Raw genomic sequence first — 26,311 nt, forward strand, 5'->3', positions numbered from 1 at the left:
GCTGCAATTTTAAATAGATATGCTTGTGTGTTATTTGTTAGGTTAAAAATCACTGAGTTGGCCCCGCTTCATGAGAGTTCTCTCCTCCACTTCCAATATTTTAAACTATCAGTAGAAGGTCTGAATTGTTCTCCTTTGTTCAGTAAGAAAAGGGTAATTCCAAAGAACCAAGCAAATAAAAGGAAACAGAAAAGTTTACAAAATTTCTTTTGATGGTTTGAAAGCCAGAAGGAGATGGTACCTGTGAAGAGGTGATGAGATGACTAAACACGGAGGAGAGGTATGTGAATGGGTGGTACTGTGGCCATCCTGAAGGATGACAGATCTTCTTTAGCGGTTGGGATGGAGAAGGACATTAAGGAGAAATTAGATCACATATGTGTTTGGCTTTAGACTCACTCCCACCTTCAACCCTCTTTCCCTTACTTCTATCTGTAGTTACAGTCTCACTGTAGGTACTACAGGTAACACTTCTGAGGCCAGCCAAGATGAGGAAGGTGAGGAAGTGGAGGTGGTAAGAGTTGGAGAATGATGGGAAAAGCAAAAGGGGAAGGTGAGGGGAAAACACATTTCCTTTCCCGTAGGCACTCCTTGGAGAGACACACACGTGTGGAAACACTGCATATTTATCCACAACCAGCCATTGTTATTTTGTCTAAACAACAGTATCTGATTCCTGGAAAAAAAGAAAAATGCTTTCTTGGCTGCAAGCATATTTGTGAACAACATGTTAATGCCTAATCCTGAGTTTAGCCTTCAAAGTTAAGCTAAGAGATTTTGCCTTCTTTGTCCCTATTTGCTGGTAAATGTAGTCTGTCAGAACTTGGTCTGGGGCTGCCTTTGGTTGTAACCACCTAAAGGGTCAGGATGTGGGATGAGACTTATAAACCCCAAAACATTTAACCTGGTGGGAACTGCCAAAGAACCTGAAAATCACTTAAACCACCAAATTAACTTATATCAGTTCTAGAACACCAATGTGTATTTGTTGAACAAATGAAGGAATGATCCTTACCAAGATAAGCAATTGAAAGTTAAGTGAACATTTGCCCTGGGCTAGGTCCCTCTACTGCCAGATGGGAAAATAGAGGACAAGAATCATCTTGATTTCTGTATCTTAAATATTTGTGTTCCAGCACTCCATAATGAAGCTTATAAAATCAAATATGTATATGTATATATATACACAGATATATAATGCATGTTATTTTATTTATATATATAAATAAATAAATATACATATATACACAGATATATAATGCATGTTATTTTATTTATATATATAAATATATAAATATATATATGTTATTGCTGATTTTCTCAAATGAATTAAATAGGGTTTTGGAGAAGTCTTGGGTGTGTGTTAGGCTCTTTTTCCCCGAAAGGCAAATGTTTTTTGTAATAGTTGTCTATATTTATTTTCCTGCCATTTAAGGAATAATGGGACTCTTACTAAGTCTTTCTCTTGAATTGCTTATGATATAAATTAAGCTCCACTTATAAAGTTTTGGGGGTAACAACCAGCGTCTCTAGGGCTGTGTTTCAGATACTGAGAGAAGTTACAAAATCAATTTATTCTCAAGATGAATTATACTAAGTTTGAATATAGCATGTTTCCTTTTTAAATCTATACATCTAAATGATCTTCTGTCTTTTATCAGCTGTCCTGTTTAATTTCTGCTGGCCTTTTCTTGATTAGCACCATGTGTTCTCCAAGAAACACTTGGTTTCTGTCAACTGTCTTTCATGCAATAAGTCTGTTTCTTTTGAAGGTCACACATTCAAGCATTTATTCAAAAATCTACAACTAAACCACACATGTGTAAAACAGTAGAATATATTTCACAGATTTCACAACGAGAGTTCCTAGTATACTTGTGTCTTTTCTGGATGATACTACCTCTCTTTCATTCCCTAGTAATTCTCTCATTTCTGTTGCTTACCATTTTAAACGAATTAATGAAATGCAAAAACATAATCCTAGTTAGTACTGCAACAGCAAACACTGAGACTGTCAAATACTTAGACAATATTGGTAATAGTCTCAATGGGCACTGGATAATTATTTTCAGATAAAATTACAAGTTTCGCTATTTGGAATGTTTTCATCCCTGAATAGTGAATTTGGAGGAGTGTTTTAAAAATCTGCATATATCATATTATTCCTGCAGAAACAATTGACTGTCATTTGACCAGTTTTTCACAAAGAGGATATACTTTCCTTCAATTCTTTTATTAACCACAGAGCTACTAATTTGAACAAAACCAACTTCTAAGTCCCATTCAATATGTTCTATGAAGTTTACTTCTCAAATGGCAAACAAAAATTTTGAATATGTTAAGTGCAAAAGGCAAAAGGGAATGGATTTTTTTAAAAAAACAACCCCTTGCAAGACAATGTAATAGCGTTGTTAAGATAAACCACATTATGGATGTAAATATGAGTGGTTATGACAGAGAAATGCAAGATAATAAGTTGCTGAGATAACTGTAAGCATCTTTTTCCCATTACTGAAATTTCAGGTAATGCTAATGATATCCAGAACAGGCTATGGCCATTCCTCTTTTGATTGTTCTGTCTCATCAAGAATAATGGCTTTGGATGAAAGTGCAAAGAATTGCTGACTTAGAAGACATTTTTTCTGTTTTAACTACATGACCACTCAGATTGGATTTAAGTGTTATGGGAGAAATTATCATTGGGCTAATGGTTTTTCCAGTATTGATTGTTAGTACCTTTAGTGAATTTCTCAGTAATTAAATATACATCTACTACTCATGAGAATAATTATAATAACTGTAGGAGATTTGTTTATCTAAACTAGATTATGCTGTTAAAATTTGATATGCTTCTTCCAGATTCTCAGACACTGACTTCATCCTCTAGCTCCCCGCGCCTGCAGGGATCCTCAGAGACTTACTCAGAAGAGACAAACTATCACTTTTCAGAGCCTGGTCCGCAACGGAAGATAATTATTCATTAACGTGTTTTCAGTGTGACATTCTCCATGGGTACTGAATTTGCTTCATAATTTCTTAATTATATATTCATTTTTATTCATCTTTGAGCAACCCCCTAATATCCTTTATGGGACTATATACTCATTCAAATATATTTGAATTAAGATATTTATTATTAATATACTTTGTAAGAGCATACCACATCCCAGGCACTATTCTAGGCTTTTGTGATTTGTCAGTGAGTACAGCAGACAAAAGATCACCGTAGAAAAGGTGAATGATCGATTTCTCCATTCCTTTCATTATATGAGTGGTAATAATTGTAGAGATATTACAGTAAACATTACCAGTAATACTTAGAGCATCTCGTAGGTTCCCAAGCTTGGAATTAAAAGCGTGATGTGGAGCGTCCTTGGAGGAACTCACACTCGCTTGGTAGAAACAGGAGGAAAAATGAATATTTGCAAGCAAGGTATTAAGATCTAGAGTAGAAGTATCAGCAAAGTGCAGGAGCACATTGAGGGGTTAAGTAACTTCAGGGTTTTGGAGAGCCTTTAGAGCATTCTTGAGAAGTGCTGCTTAGGACAAGGCAGCTCTTAAGGTATATCTCCCATCCTCACTTCAGTGTGTTACCAGGGAGTTCTCTTCTCCGCCACTGTTTTGGCACTGTTTCTCTTTTCTATTGACAATTTAGCTTTTCGCTATCAATACCTTGCTTGCATTTTTGGTCCACAAGAAGCAGTAGTAAAATATCTTTTAAAAAATCACAGTAGCATAGAAAAATGGCACAGAATATAAGTAATCACCTAACTTCTGCTGAAGGCAGTTAGCTTCCCACCCATCTTCTCTTGTTGAAAGTCGAGGAAGGAAATCCCCATCACCAAGCTGACCTGCAGGTCCAGTGCAGCCTCTAAGGGCTTGGGGATTTCCCCTCTTCCTTTTAAATGCCCTATAACAGTAGTTAGGCCTTAAACAGAGAGAAGAGGATGATGGAGTGAGGGAATAATAGAAAGGGGAGTGTCCCTAAATTAAGCAAATAAAGGGATTAGGGAGGTCCATAATATATATTGGTCCAAAACTCCAGAAATAGCTGTGGGAAAGGGGAAACAAATAAAGGGGAAAGAACTAGTCCTCGGGATCATCACAGATGACTGATGATCACACACTTGGAGACGGAAGGGACCAAAACAGTCCTCCAGCCCAGCTCCTCCTTTTAACTGATGAGGAAGCCAAAAAGAAGTGTGCCTTGGCTGAGTCAGATGCCTGGTCGGTGCTGGTGCTGTGGTCAGAAAGAAGCCAGTGTACCTAACTTCAACCTCAACCTCCCCTCTTATGATTATGGGAAGGATCTTCAACTAGAAGCTCATCAATAGATTTTAGAGCATCCAGGGACACTCTGATGTATCCTCAAAATTCTATGTCTGTGTAGTCAGATTTATTTTTCTAGGGAGAGCGAGCCTGCTTTCCAACAACTTCTGAAAGGGATCCATGATTCAAAACTAGTTAAACCCACTGGGTTAGGTTTACTGAAGAATAAGTCAAGTTCCAGGCTCTTAAAAATGCATTTGAAGATGTCGACAATTTTTGCTAAGAAGCCAAGTGACAACTATTTTTTGCTAAAAGTACACACGTTAATTTGGTTTACTTATACTCAGATCCATGAAAAATCTCTCTTCAAACCACAGACTATTGTTTTCAAATAGTCCCAAAAGCCTTAGGTCAGAATTAGGTCAGAAGACCTAATAAATAGGTAACATATCAATTTGCATTTTACTCGGTTAAAATTTAAATTTAAAAAATATGCCATTCTTAGAGTGAATTACCCTAATCTTTTGCTGAGCAGGATTTTTAGCCAGTTCTATTCTAGATAATTGTCTCTTTCGTTTTTCCCCCCTTTCTTTGCTAGTAACTGAAGTTTGCAATATTACTCTTGTCACTCCCACTAATGTAGAACGGCAGCTAATACACTGAAAGCGCATAACTGCTTCACCCAGATTTAATTAAAAGAGCCTTATGTGAGTTAAACCGGCCCTTCCTCATGATTTTACCAGGGCTGATTCTCGGTCTCTGTCTCCATGCAGGGGCTGCTTTCTCAGGCACCAGGTGGGAGAGAACAGTCTAAAGACTGACTTCTGACCATGTCAGATGGTAATATACAAACGTATGAGGAGCCTGAAGCCGGCCTATTGACTTGAGTCATACAAAGCTTCTGAGATATACTGTGACTTTTATTTTGCACTCATTTAAAAAATGTGTTTAGTACATTTGGAATGTGAATTTTGTAGGCTGTGTGTATCTGTATATGGACGTGGTGTGTGTATGTGTGTGTGTGTGTGTGTGTGTGTGCCTGCGTGGAAAATAAAAGATGAATTGGGATTTCAAACTCAGATCACTCCACAGCTCTCTATAATACAGTGCACAAGAAGTGTTTGCTTTAAAGCCAAGATCACTCCCCCATGATTACACTGACAGATTAATATAAGAAATTCAGTGCATTTCCCACATGTTCCCTCACCTACACGGTGAACACATTCTTATAAAGTACAAAGGAATGATGACGTAGTTGGCTTTGTGAGCCACGTGGATTAGATGTCCTCTTCTGAATTCTTTTTCCTGTGGGCAGGTTTGAAGGTGGGTAAGCTTCCAAATAGAAGGAAAGGCAGATCAAGGCTCGGGGGTGGGCTGCTGGCTGGCTGCCAAGAGGCATCAAAAGGTGGGATTATTTGGTCTAGTCCTTATCAAAGTGTGGCCCAGTCAGCAGCACTTGTGCCCTATTAGAATCCCCACACCAGATAAAGTGAATTAGAAATTCTGAGAGTGGCGCCCAGTGCTCTATGGTTTAATAAGCCCTCCAGATGGTTTCAGGGCTCCCTAAACCCTGAGATCCAGTGACCTAAATGAAATTACCACTGGCTCAGGTTCACCCCTCAGGTTTGCTGGCACAGAGACTGGGCTTTATGGCACACCCAGTGGCAACTGGGCATCCTGGTGAGACTGGTCTGAACTATAACCAAATGTATAAACCAAAATGGCAATTTTAAAATTAATAGTGGCAGTGGAGGTATTCCTGTCCAGAGCTAGTAAGTCTCACCTCCTCTGTTGAGAGACCCCACTCTTTTGATCACAGAAGCTGAATAACTCATATCAGGACTCAGAATGCCATCTGGTGAGCCAAGAGTTAGAAAAAAATGAAGAAATATGCCTTATAGGACTTTTCATCCTTATTATTATTAGCAGGATGTTCACATCCCTCTAATTTAGCATCTACTCTGCCCAGATTTGCTTTCCTGAACTCTGCTTTTAAAACCTGACTGTTTCTGCTAATACTTTTTCCTATATTTCCTTAATTTTAATAATTAAGCTAGGTAGTTTTTCTAAATATAAGTACCTAAATCTCTGAAATAAGGAAATATTATCCTGTGTTGATTTATTAGTACAACACCTGGAAAGCTACTTTTTTTCCCTCCTTTCTCCTAGTCATTATGGAAAAACATGTCTCAATGTTCCCCCAAGTATTAACTACACAGAAAATGGGCTCATAATGCCCAGGAGTCAAATACAGATAGAGTGAGCATATCATTTATTGCCTAAACTAGAACAATTGTGAAAGTGGAGATTTATAACTATGCCAGGTCAACAGGGACTGTCCTGGGCTAATTGGGTATGTGGTCAGATTTAAACAAGGATCCTGGTTCAGTGTAGCCTCTATTTCTTTCTCAGAGTCTCTTGTGAGTTTGTTGGGTAACAGCCAAAAGGATGCGGTAGACATTTTTTAAAACAATATTTCAATAACTATTCAATAATTCTTTTTATTATGTAGCATGTGACATCTATAGTCCCTATGACATTTCAAAAGTAGTGCTAACTTTCTAATCCAAGAAATCGGCTCTAGTTATTTATTAAAATCACCCGTGGAGCTTTTAAAAAAATGCCAGTGACCCTGCAGAATTCCGATTCAAGAGCCAGCGGTTGAAAAACACTCAGCACGTATCCCCTTGAAAGTAGTTCCAGAGTTTAACTCTACAGAGTGGCAAAAACGTTTAGCTTCTGCACAATTTCCCCTGCTTCTCTGCAGAAGATGCAGTCATTCTGTCAATTACCCACGACAGTCATTCTCTTCAAAAATGAAGTCACTGGCTTTTAAGTTCCCCTAAAACCCTTTGTGACATGCTTATCCGGTAGAAGCTGAGCGCTGAGAAAAATGGGAGATGATGTGACAGCTGCCTAAGGAGGATGTATTTGTAAGATGCCACCTAAGTGAGTACTGAGTCCCGTGAACAGTGGCACCACGGTGGTGAGTGTGAGAAAGCGCGGTGCAGAAGGAGAACGTTCCTAAGGGATCCCCTGAGACCCCAAAGAGCCAGAGACCCCTGAGGACAGAGTTTTGATGGAGAACCATTAACAAGATGGCTCGTCACCTTAGCTTTGGTGACATTAAGACCCAAATAATTAATAGCCTGACTCAGATAAGCCTCCAAGAAACTTAAAATTGGATGTGGAAGAGGATGACGGGGGAAAAATGAAACAAATGAAAAAGAAGCACCCTCTACAAATCAGTACTACTTAAGTGTTAAACTCTGTGGAGCAGACACGGAGAGACACAGCAGTTGACAGGGTTTAGGGCAGGGGGAACCGAGAGAAGTTTTAAAGGAGGGGCATGGATTTGATATATTTTAAGCACAGTTAATTGTCTCCCAGTCTTGCAGCATACATTTGAATCTCCATGGCATAAATACATCAACGCCACAGCATAGCACATGAGATGGTTCATAACCTGGGCCCAGACGATTTTTCAATGATTATACCTGTAGGCATTTTCTCCCTTTCCCCTCACCTGCCAACCCACCTAGGCACTCTGTGGTTTAGTTAGACCATTTTTAAAAACAAGTCAGGCACTTTTGTTGCACCATTTCTTTGCCCTTGTTGCACACTCTGCTTGCAATGCACAAGCTGGCCTGAGTGCCTAGTCAATTTCCTTTCATATTTCAAGACCCAGTTCAAATATCACCTCCCTTGAAAAGCCTGCTTTGCCTTCATCTAGGTAACATTAATCACTCCCACCTGTTTTGCTCTAGCATTTTCAACAGATGTAGCTGGATTTTAGCAGGATTAACGTGACGCTGTAGTTAACTATTTATGTGTCTCTCTCCCCTAGACTGAGAGCTTGGTGTACAGGTGCCATGTCTTATTCATATTTTTATTCCTATTGCCTTGCTTGGTAGAACCCCACTCTAGATATTTATCAAATAATGTTGAATAAAAAAATGTTTTATATAATTCATGGTGTTTATAACATCTTTTATAAGAAATATAAACTTTAAAGAATTTCTAAAATACATTAAAAGTTGTTCCTATAGCTTATATCACTTTCAGCCCCAAATTCTGTGCACTGACACTAGAGGATGAGGCAAAAATCTCCTTGAACCTATGTTGACTGTGGCACAGAATGCATGAGATTGTTCTTCATTTTTAAAAAAGAACAATTATATGCTCTAAAGAAGAGCCCTTTAATTTCATATAATCATTATGCATCCTTTAGTTAAGAATAACTTCTTATATTTTCATTTAAGTATGACTTAATACACGTCTTGAGAATATCCAGTAATATGGAATTTGTAAATAAATATTTACTTTTTTTAAAACTTTATTCTATAAATCTATTTATTTATTTATTTATGGCTGCCTTGGGTCTCTGTTGCTGCGTGCAGGCTTTCTCTAGTTGCGGTGAGCAGGGGCTGCTCTTTGTTGCAGTGCATGGGCTTCTCATTGCAGCGGCTTCTCTAGTACTTGGGCTCCTAATTAGACTTTTATGATTATTAATACTCTTTAAACAGATTAATAATAAAATAATTCAGAATTATATTTTCTCTCATATCACTACAGATTTTAAGTTCCTTTCTCACCTTTAAACTTGTTTTAAGAAGTACAATCCTTAAACTTCTCAGGGGTGAGCAATTTGTAGTTCTGATTTATCACCAAGTTGCATTACATTACATATTTTACATACATTACTTTTATCCTGACATCCAAGAAAGGAAGGCACCTCGTAACTAATAATACCAAGATTCAGAAATCTTAAGCAACTTGCCAAAGGGGATGTAGAGCAGGTTTATTTAAAATTTAACCTTGTTGAAAGCCAGACGTAAATGGCATATGGACAGAGAAACACAGGGAAAGAAAATTAATAAAAGCGAAATCCAGAAGAGTGAAAAATGAGATGGCTCCACGGATAAGATGTAATAATAAAACTTTCATGTTACATGAAATAAAGGTGGGCTGCTCTGAACGTCGGTGGGTCAAAGCAATGAGGGGAAAGTGACTGTTTACGATAATTACATTTTCCATTAGGTGAAATCAAACTAGCTGTTTGGGAACTAGATTTTCCTGACTGTTCTAAGTCCATTAAAGGGGACCCTGCATGATAGAGTGGGATGCTTTCTCCAGGGCATCTCCATAATTAGCTCAGTAGTGAGCTCAACCCAGACGGTTCTTATAAGAACTTCACTGCAGACTGCTGATCAGACTGAGTATAGTGTTGTATAAATAATTCTACAAGCATTCAAAGTGATATAGCCCACCAGGTTTCAGTCTTATAATTCAGAAGAACATCTTATCTAAGCTGAAAGGTTAAGGGGCCTGTGTGCAACATTTTATAAATGTTATTTTTTGATCAAAAACCAAAATAAAAAGTGAGTTCATAGTTATTGCTGTGGGTGGGATGTGGAGACCAGTTATTCTATGTCTGTGATTGACAGCCGACCTATTTTCTCTGGCACTCCTCTGGGTGGGCCTCATAGCCTACCCATTAAAAACGTGGGCTTTGCTTCTGATAAACCTGGCCTGGGACCCTGGCTCCACCACTTCAGGGCAGTATGACCTGGAGCTCTCTGAGGCTCACTTTCCTGCTCTGTAAAATGGGGACAATAATTTCACCTGTCTCTTAGGACTGTTTTGATGATTCAATAAAATAATGCAGAAGAACTTGTTGTTAATATAGGTAATTCATGTTATTGACATCCTCTTCTGAAGCTTACAGGCCCCTTGGGAGGTTTTGCTTGAGCAGATGTGAACATGGCATTGGCAGAGGACATACCTCAGGGTAGTGTTATTTTCTTGGAAAAACACCTGGTTTTAGAACAAGAACCTGTGAATGCTGGAGGCCATAGATTTCTACACAACTAACAAGTGGCTGAGTTGGGACTTTACTTTAGGTCTTTCTAGAAACAGATTACTTGATCTTTTCCTCTATCATGCTCCCAACCTCTTTTAAATATTTTCACCATTTTCCACAATGAATCATCCCTAAATGGGCTTTAACTAATTATAAATTTAGAAAGAATTCTGCAAGGTTTTTTTGTTTTTGTTTTTTTGGCTTAATTTTAACCCAGTTATCACAAAATGAAAATTATTTTAGGTGTCTCATATCTACCAGATGGACAAGAGGAAGAATGATGTCTGCAAACATTTGATCGTCTGAACACCTATTTGATTTTTTTTAATTAAAAAAAATCCTTATGGTTTTAGTTTTAAGAAACTAAATTATACAAATGTTAGCAAAATATTTACATTTGGTATATGCATTTAACCAGCAATTTCCCAGTTCCCAAAATATTTATTTTCAATATGCTGCTCGCTTTTTATGGCCTATCCACTCTATTTGAAATCTGTTCAATTTATACAGCCAGTAAATTACTTTTCCATAATTGCAGTAATTACAGTACTCTTCATATGCTCCTACTTATTTCTCAGAAATCTACTATAGGAAAACATTTGTGATGAAGTCCAGGTACATTATGAGAGTTTAGGAAACAATAAAAATGTTTCCCCAACATTAAAAAATATTATTTGAGAATAAATCTGCTCAATAGCTGATTAGTCCTCATTGAAAGTATCAAGATTATAAAAGACAGGGAAAGTTGAGAAGCTGTCACACACTGGGAGAGAATGAGAAGAGAAGACATCTAAATGCATGTGGGACCCTGAATTAGATCCTGAAACACGAAAAAGGTAAACTAGTAGAATTAGAATGAGATCTGTAGTTTAGTTAATAATAGTATATCTCTATATAGTATATCAATATACTATAAATAGTATAGTATAAGTAGTATAGTATAAATAGTATAAATATATAGTATATCAATATATCTATAATTATTTATCGATGTTAATTTCCTGGTTTTGACTGTTGTACTATATGGTTATGTATGTATGTTGTTAACATTAGGATAAAATGAATAAGGGTATATGTGAACTATACTATTTTTGCAACTTTTCTGTAAGTCAAAAATTATTTCAAAATAAATGTTAAAAAATAATTCGATTTCAAGCAGATCAAAATTGGAGAATAACCATTTGTAAAGCCATTTCTTTATCATAGTCTCTAGTATACAAAACCCACTTGTCAAGCTTAATGCATATACACATATTACATACCCCTGGTATGTAAGATCCTCTAATTTGGAATTTTATTTATTCATCTAAAGGCTTAGCTAAAAGTGTCTCTTTAAATGATCAACCAAAAGAGCTTGTATGTTCAGGAGAATGTTAAGATACTTAAATGAAATAAAGAAACACTCTAAGCAAAAATGACATGCTAAGTATGGCTCATTTCTTAAAGTATAAAAATATCAGATATAATATTACCTGACAGCCAATAAGTAGTCAATAAAAAGTCAAGCCTAAATCTTAAATAAGTTCCCGAATGCCTTCTAGAAGGCGATAATATAATGCTGATGTCCTTCTTTTCTCAATTAGTATAGATTACTGCAACATTCCTGTATAAATGGACACAGTTAATCAGGAATGATCACGGGCACGTTCCTAAACCAGCATAGCATCGCTCATGTTTCTCTGTCACATTAAGAAGTTTCAGATAAAATAATTTGATTTTTATCTTATAATCAATTCCCTTAAACTTTATGACTTTGCATTTCCGAGCTGTTAATGTCTGAGTCTTAAAAAATGCCCGGATGTAGCTTTAAATTCAACTTTTCTTGTCTTACACGTTGAAGGTTAATTTAACAAGCTTGTGATGAACACTAGCAATCCGATGCCCAGTGATCACTGATGAAATGTATAGGCATCGATGGATGGCACAGCAGAATTAAAGTGATTTTTAAAAAATACCCGAGGCACTCAGGAGAAGTGGAATTTAATATCTACCAATTCCACATGGAAATTAAATGCATCCTGAAATCAGCTTCTCCAAATCAAATTCAAAGGAAAACATAATAACTATTCAACACAATTCATCGTCAGTTTTTTTTTTTAATGTTGTATGGCCACTATTAAACTATTTGAAATGTTGACCTCAAAACCCAGGAATCCTATGTGGGTTAAGAAAAATAAAATGGAAATCCTCCCAAAGAGACTGGAAACCTGCATGCAGCCATGGGCTCAACCTTTGATCAGAGCCACATGCTGCGACCTCCAATTATTGTTCTCAGACGCGACCTTTACTCTCACTTTATTCTGGCGGCTTTCCAAAGAGGGACAGGTGGTTTTAGGGCATTTTCTTGGGTTACAAATCAAATAATATTTCATGGTTTTCACCTTTAATGGGCTAAGCAGAAGGCATTTGACAAAAGTCATTATAGAGGTTTGGAGAAATAATTTACACTCTATAGGGCATTATTAAATCAGTAACTTGGCAATATGAGATTCAAAAAAAAAAAATCTCACTGCTCCTTCCAATGTTGCATTGCAAAAGCTGCATTGTGTGTGTTTGTCTTGCTCCTGGGGGGACTCCATGTTCAGAAACTAACGAATAGATTACATTGGTCCTTACAAGTTGAGTTTTCATTGGTGACAGCTGTGCCATATGGTATGCAATGAAGGGGCTGCTTTCTAATACATGGCATTCTTGCCAGCGATGGAAATGAATGCCCTAGAGGCAAGTTTTTGTTTTTATAAAATTAACAAATTCCATGCCTCAATATGAAATTCAGAACTTGGCATTGGCCAGAAATGAACAAAGTAACCCTAGATTTCATGCATTGAGGATGGCAAAAGTCAAAGCCAATAGAAAATACTTTCCTCTTGGATTGACTGCAATAATAAAATCTCAATATATATGATAAATATGACCATAAAGGGGTTCCTGAATTGTGAGAAAATATATCTTGGGGAGCAATCAAGGCATGTTTCCATTGACTCATCCCGCTAAGCATTCACATATTTACACAGTTGATATTCTAACTACACTTGATTAAAGAGGTTGGGGAGTACAGATAAAGGCTCATTCTGAGAATTCATATTGATGAGTAGGCTCTTAAATGTTTAACATTTAGGGGTAAAGATAGTATAATTTCACAGGGTGAGAACATGCAGGCACCTGTGTTATACCCACAAGAAGGGATTCAGGACACAATCTGACAGAGTTGATTAGGGAAGTTGGCTACAGAATCATTTGGAGTGGAAGCCCTCCAATGGTTCCTGGCACCCCGTCTCCTGTTCCAGGAACATAAAACACTACTATTTTCAGCATCCAATTGGACATTCCTATTTTGGGGACCACTGTTTCTCAAGTCCAACAAGCACTAAATAGATGGAAGAAATGCATGTTTGCCATATCTTGAGCTAGCTTTTCTATTGGCTGACAGCACCATCCTTCTTTCACATGTTTATCTTAGATCTGATGTGTTTCTTTCTTTACCCTCTACATTTAGTTGTCTATATTTAGACATGAAGTCCTCTAAAGTTTTACTTTCGCCTCTATCATTAGTGCTGTCTTCTTTTCTCCTTCCATGCCACGCTTAGGTGACAGTCTCACTACCAGTGGTCTTATCCATCCTTTATTTGGATGCCAGATTATTGCTTAGATCCTGCCATTCTTTGGATAAAAATGCCCTGTGACTTGTCATTGCCTACAAGACAAAAGAAAGTCAAATATTTGGCCTGAATTTCAAAGCTTCAACGATCCAGTCCTGACGAATCCTACCTTCCAGTACACACCAGCAAGCATGCCTATTTCAGTTTGCCTGGTTTCCTCACAAGCACTTAAGCACATCATGCTTATTCTTACCTTTGCACCACTGTTTTTTCATCTTAGTGTCACCAAGTGCTTATTCACCTGAGCAAGAGCAAGGTCCTCTCTCCTGGGATGGATTCTGCCTCCCAGGAGCTAAGGCAAACCCAGAAACAGGCAAAAGAAGAAGCTTTCGTGATGAGGTGCACTTTCTCTAATCTTGTCCCTTCAATTCTTCCTGATTAACTATCCTCCTACCATTTTTCCTTTGGTTTTCAGCCTGCCCTTGTTACCTCTTTTGTATGCATGATTCTAGTACCCTGATCTTCTGCTGTCTCCTTGCCTACTCTGCTGCTTTCTATTCCCTACTTTCTATTTTCTGCTCATACCTTCATAGGTTATTTACCTGAACAGAAACCAACATGGCTTCTCCTTCAGTGCTACCTTTGTGGACATGTCTTATCCTTCAGGTGTATGTATATATATTATCTAGTTTAATCTTCACAAAGCTAAGAGGTGGGTTCTATTATCTCCAGTTTATTGATGAGAAAACACCTGAGATTTATGAAGGTTAAATAATGTTCGCCAAGTCACACACAATAATACATAGTGGAGTCAGGATTCAAACTCATGCAGTGATTCAAGGACTATTGCTTGCAATTATGTGGTCTTCACTTAAACTCCCACTTTGAAAGCACACTTTTCATCTCTTTGGAAAATTATAATTTCTCAGGATTGGGTAGTAGAGTTTTTATTTCCTTTGTGTCCACCATATGCCCAGTCTTGATCTAAGCACAAAAAAGGCATCAATAAACACCTTTTTGAAGAGAACTGGACATATTCAGATGCTGAGCCACGTGATGGAAATTATAGGTGTTTTAATGGTCTAAACCTGCACTGTCCAACAGAGTAAGCACTAACCACTTAGAGCGATTAAAATAAATTAAAATAATGAAACGAGACATATTAGTCACATTTTAAGTGCTCAAAAGCTACATGTGACTAAATTTAAATTAATCAAAATAAAATAAAATAAAAATTCAGTTGATCAGTCTCATTAGACATACTTAAAGTACTCAATAGCTACACGTGGCTAGTGATACTATGCTGGACAGCTCAGACCTAGATTATTTCCACTGATGCAAAAAATCCTATTGGACAGTGCTGGCAAGAGTAAATACTCAATTTCTCCCAATATACCCATCAATCCATATAGCCAGAGACTAAGAGTTACTTCCTAAACACTTAGTAAAACCTGGGCTCTGAAGCCAAAGCCTGGTATTGCATGTTGTATGACCCTGGACAGGTCACTTATCTGTACAATGGAAATCATAATATTGACCACTTAATAGGGTTGTGGTAAGGATGAAAAGTGTAAAAAGATTACAATATTGCCTGATAGAAAGTAAATGTCCAATACATGTTAGCTATTGTTGTACGCATGTCATGTTCTCCAACTGGAACCCAGAACCATCCAAAAAGGGGAATAAAGTTTCTTACAACTCTCTCATAGTTTTAGAATTTGGATACTATAACTGCAGGTAAATAGCAAGACACACTTGAACATTCATTCTCTCATGGACAACCTTGAGGAGTATAGATTTGGATCTTCAACCAATAAATGGTAGTATTAGGCATATATTAAATCGGGTCACCATGAACTTGCCAAATATTTTATATTCAGACACAACAATTCAACAGAAAATACTACAAGGCTGATGAATGAAGGGATGTATGAATATATATTTCACTTTGTGGAGTTACCTTCTAGAAGTCAGCTCCTAGCATGATCCACACCTTCAAAGTGCACTGTGTATTGGTATTTGTAGAATTATTCCTGCCTAACACTCTTATAACTATCGGTGATTGCAGTTTTCCCATCTGGTTGGGTGTTGCACATGGATTTTGGACTACGGAATACATTGCTATGACTATGTTAACACAGAAGAATTTGGAGCACTGAACTATGTTAAAGATAAAGAACTAAACTAAAAAAAGTCTAGGACGTTGAATTTAGAAAATCAGGAGACCTATCCGTAAGTAATAAGATCAAGGGCTCCAAACTGCCCTCACCAGCTGATTGTCATGGATTCTGAGAATACTCTCCTTCTTGAAGTCAACAAACTCTTTTGCATAAGAATGGTTCTGCTTCCTCTGGGAGGCCTGACTTTTTCAAGCTGGTATGAAGCTACGGGAGAGAGATGTAGGGTCGAGGTAAGACAGGAATCACTTTCTGATTCAGTCAATCTCAAAACCACATCAGCTCTGGCAACCGAAGAGTACTTCCAAAACTCTCTCACATCTACTAGCTTATTTATTCCATCTGATATTATTTTTAGGCCTCTCATTAAATCAGTTAATTTCCTGAGCATCGATATTTTAGTGGTGAATATTGACCTTTTTTTTTTGACATTTAATTATCAGTGTTATCTTTCTAGAAGATCCCTGCACCTTAAAGAATAAAAATGTGATACTTATAACTCTTCTTGGGGTAATGTCATATATTCAATGACTTATTTTTCATTTCTCTTTCTAATTTTCACTTCTTCAGAGGTTATAATAAAGGAAATTCTTAATGTAGCAAATTATTTAAATCCATGCAAAGAAAAAAATCGAGGACATATCTTTTTTTTATGTGGGATTTATATGTAAGCTGTTATTTGAAGGACAAGGCATATTTCATGCTCTATTTTAATTTAAATTCTCTCCTGGCTATCTTCCCAAACATCTGTAGACACAATATTTTTAAGTGACTTACAAGTTCACAGTTTTCACAGACCATGAAGGTTCTCAAAAGTTTAAATGACTCCCAAGGATATTTATACCCATTTCCCTTTTAGAGTAACCAATGAAAACCTGTTTTTAACCATCAGAATAATTCACAGGCCCGTCTCTTCTAATCTGGCTTCTCCCCTGGTTCCTTGGAGGTTGCTCATAATAAACAATCCACAAAAAAAAAGAAGATGAAAAGAAATAAGATTCAAAAAGACTTTTTTAGTGTTAAAGAAACAGCCTGAGGAAAATCAAAACTAATTTCAAAAGTGACTCAAACATTAAGACATGATCAGCAGTTCTACTCTTGAGATAATCATGAATTAAAGGAACTTTTAGAGCAATTGGAGGATCTATTGATTCTTCTATCTAATATACTTCTGTTTAAGATTTAATGACATCTATGTTAATGTAAATGTTATGTTTTTGAGAAATGAAGTCCAAGTACCCTCATTTAACACTATTGTTATTAAGATGTTTTAATAAAGTACAGCAACATTATACAAGGATTTATTATTTGGGTTAAAATAAAGATTTTCATCTTAGCTACTAATCAGGACTTTTACAGTGATCTAAATACTTCAGGAGGTAACTTCCCCCACTCCTTTATTCTATTAAATAGGTCACCACATGAAGGACTTTTAGGTCACAGTGGCCTTGGGACTTGTTATAAGTTTGCTATTTGTAAACAGTCATGTGTTTTAGTGTTTTCTTTACCAATCCACTAACTTCACCCTATCTATATTTCTTACTTTCTAGCTTCTACAGCACAACGCTTTCTTCTACCTCATGTTTCTCTTATCTCCTGAAATCAGAATTGCTAAGCATGTCACCGGGCTATTGGTAGTGTCTGATTTTTGCCTGGGCTTCTGGGATCTATTTAACTTGGAGTCTGTTGAATCCCATTCTAAAGAATCATCAAATATTTTCTCTTGGCATGCCAAAAGCCAGACATCTTGTGTTATAGCTTGAACTTGAAAACATGACAGTGAAAACTATCATGTTACTAAAATCAGATGTTGATTATTAAATACAAGTACTTTTTGACATAATTATCAAATTAAACCATTTATCTATAGGAAACCCTGAAATTGAAGTGTAAATTAAAAGCAAAAGGTAAAATCCCAAATACAAAGGCAATTCTCTAGCCACTTTGAATAATTCTGATGTGCTCTGCTTTCTCCTGGTAAACGAAATCCTTCTGTAGCTGGTTCTCATAGAAATTGGAGAGCATGATAAGGCAGGAGAGGTATTTCAGTGAAATTCCCATTATAAATGGAACATTTTATATCCTAAAGAATTTTATACTTGCAAAAATAGGTATGCCATGTTACAGACCATTGGTTGGTGTCATACTATATTGTGCCATGAATTCCGACTTGAAACTTTAATTTAGAATATCATTTATAGTCATCAGTAAGTAGAAAATGGAATAACTATAATTATAAATTGTATAGAAGTTGAGTATGTGGGAAGGAAGAGATGGATGAACAGGAGTTGGCACTGGGGATCAAGGAAACACATACTGCATACCTTAGACGGACTGCTTGTCTACTACACCAAGTAATTTTAGGTTTGATGTGCTTTGCCTGCTTTGATCCATGGGAAAATCTGCTTGATTCAGAATGGAAATTCAAGTCCCATGAATCCCTTGAGTTACTGATCAGTATTAGTAAGTGTTCAGAGGTCAGGAAGTGCCTCCCTCTGTGTTTGCTGAATCGCCCCATACATTATACCATCCTTAAGACTTTAACCTTATTGTGCCATAGAGGAATATTTTCACGTACGCAGAGTTTAGAAGTAAACCGCTTTCTAAACGTAGGAAATTGATAACAAATGCTGCTCGTGAAAGGCTGCTGGGTACCAGCCAACTGTTTTCTTTCTTTTTTATTTTTCTCAGTGAGTAGTTAGCACTGCTTATGCATTCTGCCAGCATTACAGAGAGAACACAGCATATGATAAATGTCCATGAGAAATGAGGAATATTGAATCAATGACTATAAAAGGAAGACAGAGGTTTGAGAGGGGTTAGATTTCAACTGATAGGAAAGAAAGTGTTTCTGTTTTTTTTTTTTTTTTTTAAATCTTTCTTGGTGCTTCTAGGAATGCACAAGGGCAAAAGTAAGTTCTATAGCTAACAGTGAGATCAGATTCTACCATAATTGCTTTGGCTATTGTTCCTCAATTTAAGAGTTGAGTTTCTGGCCTGTATTATTGAATAGGCCCTTGTCTTCTAAATACAAAGTAGAGATGAAGAAGCCTTGAGAGCTTGCTGCTAGCTACAGTTCTTGAAATAATTTTCTATGTTTAGGGTCTAGGGGTTTTTGAAACACGGCATTTCAGGATATATCAGCTACAGTCATATCACATTTACTACGGAATTCTTTATAACTAAAACATGTATCAGATTTATAGGATTTCATGCTTAAGGAAGTCTTTGAAAGAGGAGTATCTTATACAAATGCTTGAAATAGCTCCTTGTGTTTATTTTATATCCTTCTGAAATGCAACATCTCACAGTCCTGTACATTTTATAAAGAGAGAACCCAAGTTTACTTATAAGAATTGATACATGTTTATCTAGCAACATTTCCCCCAGATAGAAAGTTGTGAATTCACTAAATAGCCTAAGGATAAAACAACTCTTACAGGTCCTAAGAAAGTCATCCGTGCCCCCAAATAGCCATTTATAATATGACACTAGTCCTTTGACTGACCTAACACAGCTTCCTTGCGGCTGGCTCTAATTTACAACTTGATAGCAGCTGTCACAATGAAAGAACCAGGCACATCATCTGATTTGTTTCTGCCATCCCTGCACTCATAGAGTCCGTTAACAACAGGGATATGCACTTTTTAAATGACTGAATTAGTCATACTTCCATTAAAAGAGGAGACTTACAAAGTAAAACAGAACAGCCTCCTACTTCATTCCTGTCCATTCCTCTGCCTACTTGTTTCCATTTATTCCATTCAAAGAACATATATTGAGCCCTGTTCTCAGCAGGCAGGGCCTTATCTTCTCTACTCCAATGCTTACACCAGAGCAAGATCCATGCTAGACACTCAGCAAACATGTGCTGTATTTATGAATAAACGAGAGAATGAATGAACAGCACCCACTGCATTGTCTCTTGGCCTGGCACAGATGTGGTACTTACCTTGGGTTTTCTGTTTGTGTTCTCGTGCCAGTTTTCTGTCTTGAGACTTTAGTAATTGGTTGGTTTGAAAGGAGGAAGAAAGCCCAGAAAGTTTGATATCACTGGTTTGTCTGATCTACGAGTGCCCAAGGCCTAAAGGCTTAAATTAAAAATACAGGCTGCTCTTCTATCTCTCCCTCATTAGAGGGTACCAATAGACCAGGGAACTTAACCTCTTCTGGACAAAAATGAACACACATTTTCCAAATCTTATCATTTCAAGTCAGTTGCAGTGGTGGTGGTGAGAGTTGATCATAAAACGTGTCAAAAATAAACCAAGTATTTACGAACCGCTGATAGATCGCGCTAGACCTATTGAAATTGTCACGGGGACTTGTTAATACTTGGGGCCTATAATGTCAAACACTTTATCACAGTTGATTATAATTAATTTAACTACATCAAATTCCCTGAAGGCAAAAAAATGTATGTGTCTAGCTTACTCAATATAATGAGTTGAATTAATATGTTAAGAGTACAAGCGTCTCACTAACTGGGATAACCTAAAAACCTAAGCTCCCATGTTGGGGAAAAACACGTTAAGGTCTCACTTTTACATGGAACTATAGAGATCATTTTGCCTTTTACTTACAGTAATAAGTATCCTCCAGCATTTCAGTAATAAAAAATATTACAGAACAACACAGAATCCATCTTTAGTCTCACCAGCATTTGCTTCCTCATACTGAAAAACCATTTTTTTTTCCTTTCTAATTCTCAGTCCATTCTATTCTCTAGTTATAGAAGGTACCAGATGTTTGGAGGAGACTTTCCCACATATCCTAGATTTTTAAGTAGAAGCAAGATTTATTATAGCCATATAAATGTAACTTCAGCCTTAATTTTTGTGCTCACAAGCTAGGTGTAATCTGCAAGGTGGTCCCTTGTCCAATGGAACAATTCTTATCTGTGGAATGCTGGTATCAATGCGAAACACTCAAAAGAACCACAAGACTTTACCGAAACGACTGCCTTCTGCCCACAAACCGTTTTCCCTCTAGGAAATTTTAATTTAGGTAAACACTTTTCAAGAAAACCCTCCTGCATTTAGGCAACATTCAAAAGCCAGGCTGGAATAAGCTGAGTGTGAATATACAGCAACACCGGGGGTAAGTGCCTGAAAGAGACTGTCAATGACTCAAATTCCATTTTTCTCCGACCGTATAGTTTCAGAGAGAGAGAACCTGCTAAAAGCCACTGTCGTGATCCTTCTGCTCTTGTGAGTTCAGGAGTTTGGATCCAGCAAGTGGGAGGTACAGGTTGAAGCTGAGCTGGGCTTTGTACTGGGGAATCCCACACGCTCCTAGGCAGTAGGGGAAAGCTCCCAACAGAGGTGGACCCAGGCTTTCAAGTACTCTACAACGGGGCTAGCAGCATCTTCAAAGCTGCCAGGAAATTTAAAAAAAAAAAAAAAGACTCTACGTAAAAAGGAAAGAGTTCTTCCTTTTTCTTACAATAGTTAATTAATAAGAATCTTTTGATCAGGGTCTCTGTGTTTTAACAGAGTTAAAGTTCCTAAAGGACTATGAAAATATATCCCAAGTAGAACTCCTGATTTTTTTTTTTCCCCTAGGATTCAAAAAAAAAAAAAAAAAAAAACCCACAGGACCTCAGAACTGAATGGAATACCACTGGGGTTCTTACTTGAACACTTAAAACATTTCATTTTATCAGTGGAGTGCCTTTCTTTTGACATGATGCAGACACCAACTGAATTCTAAATCGTTACAAATCACTTTCAATTAATTCATAATTAAAGATGATGAGAATGTGCCACCAGGTCGACCTTTGTTTTTATTGGTGGTTGCCTGCATGTCACTGTTAACATTTTAGATGACCATGTATTAAAAATGTATAAACTAGGACATTAACGTAGCAGACAGAGACAGCACGTGCAATTGACAGCAGTAGGAGCAGGTGCTAATCAGAGAGAGGGCTAATATATATAATTTTTGTTGAATTACTGATTTGCTCACTGATCTTTTGCTGCTGCATTCATGAACACTCTCATATTGGATGTATCTGTGTAGGAAATGTACTTGGCACATTTGACTAATTCATGTGATAAATTCATGACCTAACACTTCACATCCGGACAAGTATTAGTAAGAACATATTTGGCCCTATAAGTCTAGGTGGGTGGTCAATTCTCAATGCCATAGCAAAACCCAAAGAAAGAAAATTGGAAGAATTTTCTGAGAGATCTCTAGGACTAATAAAAAATGAGATAGGGGAGCAAGACGTATGAAATATATTAAGATGGTAGGATTACCATGAGGTCCCTTCCATGAGGTACCTTCCATGGTACATACCATGAGGTACCATGAGGTGTATGGTACAACACCAGGTACTACAACATAGGCTGGGTTCAAACTTTAGTTTTTTAAATGAAATGATTTTCCAGACATTCAATTTCACATCAAACTGGCATCTAGGAAACCCAGTTGATTGAAGTATAAGGATTTGTTTCACATCAAATACCCAGCCAGGACTGAGAAAAAAAGCCAATTAAGAAGTCACTGTTGCTCTTACAAGTTAAAAAGCCCATATTCTCATTTTTAATCATGTCCTACTCTACTTAACAAAATCCACATGCCTTCTTTCATCAATAAATTGCAAGCTGACCAAAACAGTTTAACTGTGTTATGAATTATGGCAGTTTCAACCAAACCATATGAATAATCTTTATGATTCAAGAGTGATGATGTTATGAGGTTTTATCTGTTTTTCTAAATAGGTAAATCTTGTTAGATTTCTTGATGAGAGTTCTTTTTTGGGTAACCTTAAGTTTTTTTTATTTATAGTTTGCATTTAATTTACAGATTTGTTTTAACTTTACCACTCTCAATGATTTATAAAGTTGTTTTAGTTTAGGCTTTACATATGCAAGTGACAATATGATTATACCAATATAATACATTTGAATTACTATTTCCTTTTGAATTGAGTAGACTAATGAAGGATGAGAGTATTTTTAAATTAGCATTATTTAGGTAGCGTCTTTGCCAGAATTCATCTAAATTTATATTTTAGAAGATCAAGCTTACTTTTTTAAAAAAATTCATACTCCTCTCCAAAATCTTAGCAAAGTACAAAAGTCGTAGCAAAGAATCATATCATTTTTGAGTTAGAAAGGTACCTTAATGATTAACTTTTTAAAAACTCCTTCATTTCTCAAATGAGGCAACCCAAGACCATACAAAAGGATTTTGTCCTCCCACTGAAGGGAGAGAGAAGAATACATCAATTTATTCTCTTTGTAATGATCTCTGAGATTTTATTGGATGACTTCCATTTGGATCTACCCACTAAAATCTTTTTTCTAAAACTTCAAAACAGTTTTCTCTGGGCTTCCTAAGCATAATAGTGTGTCAGGTAATGGCTTTTGACGCCAAGGCTGAATGCGCATTTTTGCACGGTGGGCTAAGGTTTCTTTGTATTCCGATGCATCTTTTTCCTTTCCTACCCAAAGCTTAGATGTCAGAAGACTTTACTCAAGCCTTCTGGTTTAGAGGTTTGCATAAATGACTTAGTCCCTCTGAGGCTGATGAGTGCCACTGTTACTGGCACCACTCTGCTTGTCACTATGCAATCCCAGTAAAAGCAATTGAAAGTACTTTTATTTGAAGGCCATTTGACAGAGGGGGAGAAAACACATTTACTCTTTCAAGGTCTGTGTATTTTCCTGGGAGAAGCCTGCCTGTGAAATTTGTCCTTTTATCCTTGGATAGCTATTTGGGAAATATCTTTTGGCAGTGCAGACTCATGAGTGGTTTCTGCCACTCCAGACCACAGTGGTGATTCACAGAACTTCCCTGTATCTCCCCCCCTCCCTCCTTCCTCCCTTTTAAAGACAGGAAGGCTGTTTCATGCTGCTGTGCTGAAAACATTCTTCTCTAGAGACTGAGGAAGAAAATCTGCATATTTTAGCAAAACTGTTGAGTTATTTTCATCATAGATGTTTAAGGAAGGAATTGTTTACTAATATCTGTGACTATGTTGAGATACTACAAATAAGAAAGAGACAGTACTGTGGGCTTTTTCTTAAAACAAGATTCTTTTCTAACATGTCCCTTACCCACAGGAGCTCCCAGAAATTCAACAAGATTACTTTTATCTTCATCAGAGAGATCAGCTAATTCAGTACAGCTGGCTCGTACAATCTTTAACAGGACTGTCCTTCCCAATAGACCAGGAAGTCTTATTTTTCAGGTTTACAAAAAATAAAGAAAAATGCAAAATAATATTTATAATTTGCTAAACACTGTGTGTGTGTGTGCGCACGCGTGTCTGTGTGTGTGTGTGTGCGCGCGCCTGTGTTTGTTTTAATCCTCCTAGTCTCTACAAGTCATCACCAGTTTGGACCTGCCCATCAGGTACCGCGAACACCTGCTGTTCCCACACCCCCGTCCTTGGATCCGCTGAGCTGCTCCTTACCTATAAACAGATTCCACTCGGTGTCGAGATCAGCCTGATTTGCCAGGCAGCCCTTCATTACGTTGAGGCAGTAGTTGTTGCAGGGTCTCACCGTGGGGAGTCCCCGACAGTAAGGGCAGTACAGCATCTTCATGAGCGCACGGATGCAGCCTGGGGTCGGGCTCACCTGGAGATTGATTGAAAAGAAAAAGAAAATCAGAAATAAGAAGGATGGAAGGAGACAAAAAGAAGTGACTCATTTCCTCCTTGAAAAAAAAAAAAGGTGAAATGGCTCTGAGAAACCTCCAGCAGTAGGGCAGCGGGCTAAAGGAACCAGCAGAATCTTAACACACTGTAGTACTTGATCTTAAAGTCAGTCAGTTCCTTGTCAATACTTCTGTTTGTCATAGTAGTAATCATTTTTCTTGAATTGTCCTTGTCAACATGTTGATATCTAAGTCATTGCAATTTAGCCCTAAAACCTAGACACTGTTTCAATGAAATAGAACATGCAATGAGATAATGCATGTGAAAGCAATTTCCAAAGTTAAAAGCCCCATAAAAATGAAGGTATTTTTCAAGTTTAATGTGACACCTTTGGAAAATTTTCCAACTGGTTATTTGACCCTGTTTTTAAAGGAAGTTTGCAGAAACACTTCCTTTGTACATAACTTTTTAAAAAGGATCAATATCAACTTGTCTGGGATTTCTGAGATCCAGACTTGCTTAGAAGCAATGGAACTGTCAAGGCACCCTCTTCAGGAATCTGAAGCTTTGCAGTTCTGGGAACTTTGGACGATGGATCAAATGTTGAATGTGAAGAGAAATGCTTGCAGTAATTCAGAGGAGCTACTAATCAACCGATAATCATGTGTTATTTACCTTGAATACGATAAGCAGTGAATACTCCTAGGTTAATCAATTCTAAACCAATCAGGTCTTTTTTAGACTCATTGAAAATGCCAATTTGACTTTAAGAGGAAAGAATATTTAAAATGGTGTGGACCAAAATCAGAAAAAAATACAGAAAGCTCTTTTTCATGACTGGATATAAACATTAGTGAGGTATTTTTTTGGTTGACTCCATATAATGTTGATCTTTAAGTTAAGTAGCTACATGTTTCTGTTCTTGTGCTCTCCATCTGAAGACAAGCCTAACTTGTATCATTTGGATCTCCTGGAGAGCTAGAGTCTTATCGGACAGACCTGGGCCCCCAGGTGACAATATATGCCCAGAACATTCAGATATTGACAAAGCATAACACCAATGTAAATGTGGGGCAGGAAAAGGTATTTCCACAAAAATGGACACTTTCCACTACCATAGCTAATCTCCAGCATTTTATCCTTTACCTAGAAACCACATTTGAGGTTTCTAATGCAAGGCTTTGGTTTCTGTAACATTTTCTTAATTGCTGTATACTGTAAAAAATTAATGAATGAAACCCTCAACTAAATAGAGTTGGGAGACCAGAAGGGGGAGCTCTCAAGCCCTGCAAGGAGAGCAGAGCCCAATGGGAACAAGAAAGACTCCTCTTCTTCCCTGGCAAGGACTCATCTAATGAAAAGCCATGGACTCTGTTTATCACAGCCTTCCCAACTTTCTTTTCCCTCTAAAGAAGTGCTCTCTTTCCTTTGCTAAATTGCAATTCTCTGTTGATCCTGAATAAACCATCTTTGCTGGAGAAGTATTTGGCAGTCTATTTGTTTGAGGTCAAGAATACTGACAGACTTCCGGGTAAGATGGCGGAAGAGTAAGACGCGGAGATCACCTTCCTCCCCACGGATACACCAGAAATACAGCTACACGTGGAACAACTCCTACAGAACACATACTGAACGCTGGCAGAAGACCCCAGACCTCCCAAAAGGCAAGAAACTCCCCACATACCTGGGTAGGGCAAAGCGGAGAGATTCCCGCACGGAGGAGCGGTGCCGAGCGGCACTCACCAGCCCGAGAGGCTTGTCTGCTCGCCCGCCGGGGCGGGCGGCGCTG

General features: G+C 37.4%; 1 protein-coding gene across 2 annotated transcripts in view; it reads right to left on the reverse strand.

The window, feature by feature from the left end:
* The window catches only part of GPC6 (glypican 6), a gene marked incomplete at both ends in the record, with an annotated part of 1,094,878 nt that overhangs the window by 323,985 nt on the left and 744,582 nt on the right, over positions 1-26,311 (reverse strand). For both annotated transcript variants that reach the window (XM_079722019.1, XM_079722018.1), the window contains one exon: positions 24,337-24,502. In XM_079722019.1, the coding sequence (XP_079578145.1) occupies positions 24,337-24,502 (166 nt within the window). The remainder of the gene's footprint in view (positions 1-24,336; positions 24,503-26,311) is intronic.

This window comes from Hyperoodon ampullatus (genome assembly GCF_949752795.1).
Source record: "Hyperoodon ampullatus genome assembly, chromosome: 16".
Taxonomy (NCBI): Eukaryota; Metazoa; Chordata; class Mammalia; order Artiodactyla; family Ziphiidae; genus Hyperoodon; species Hyperoodon ampullatus.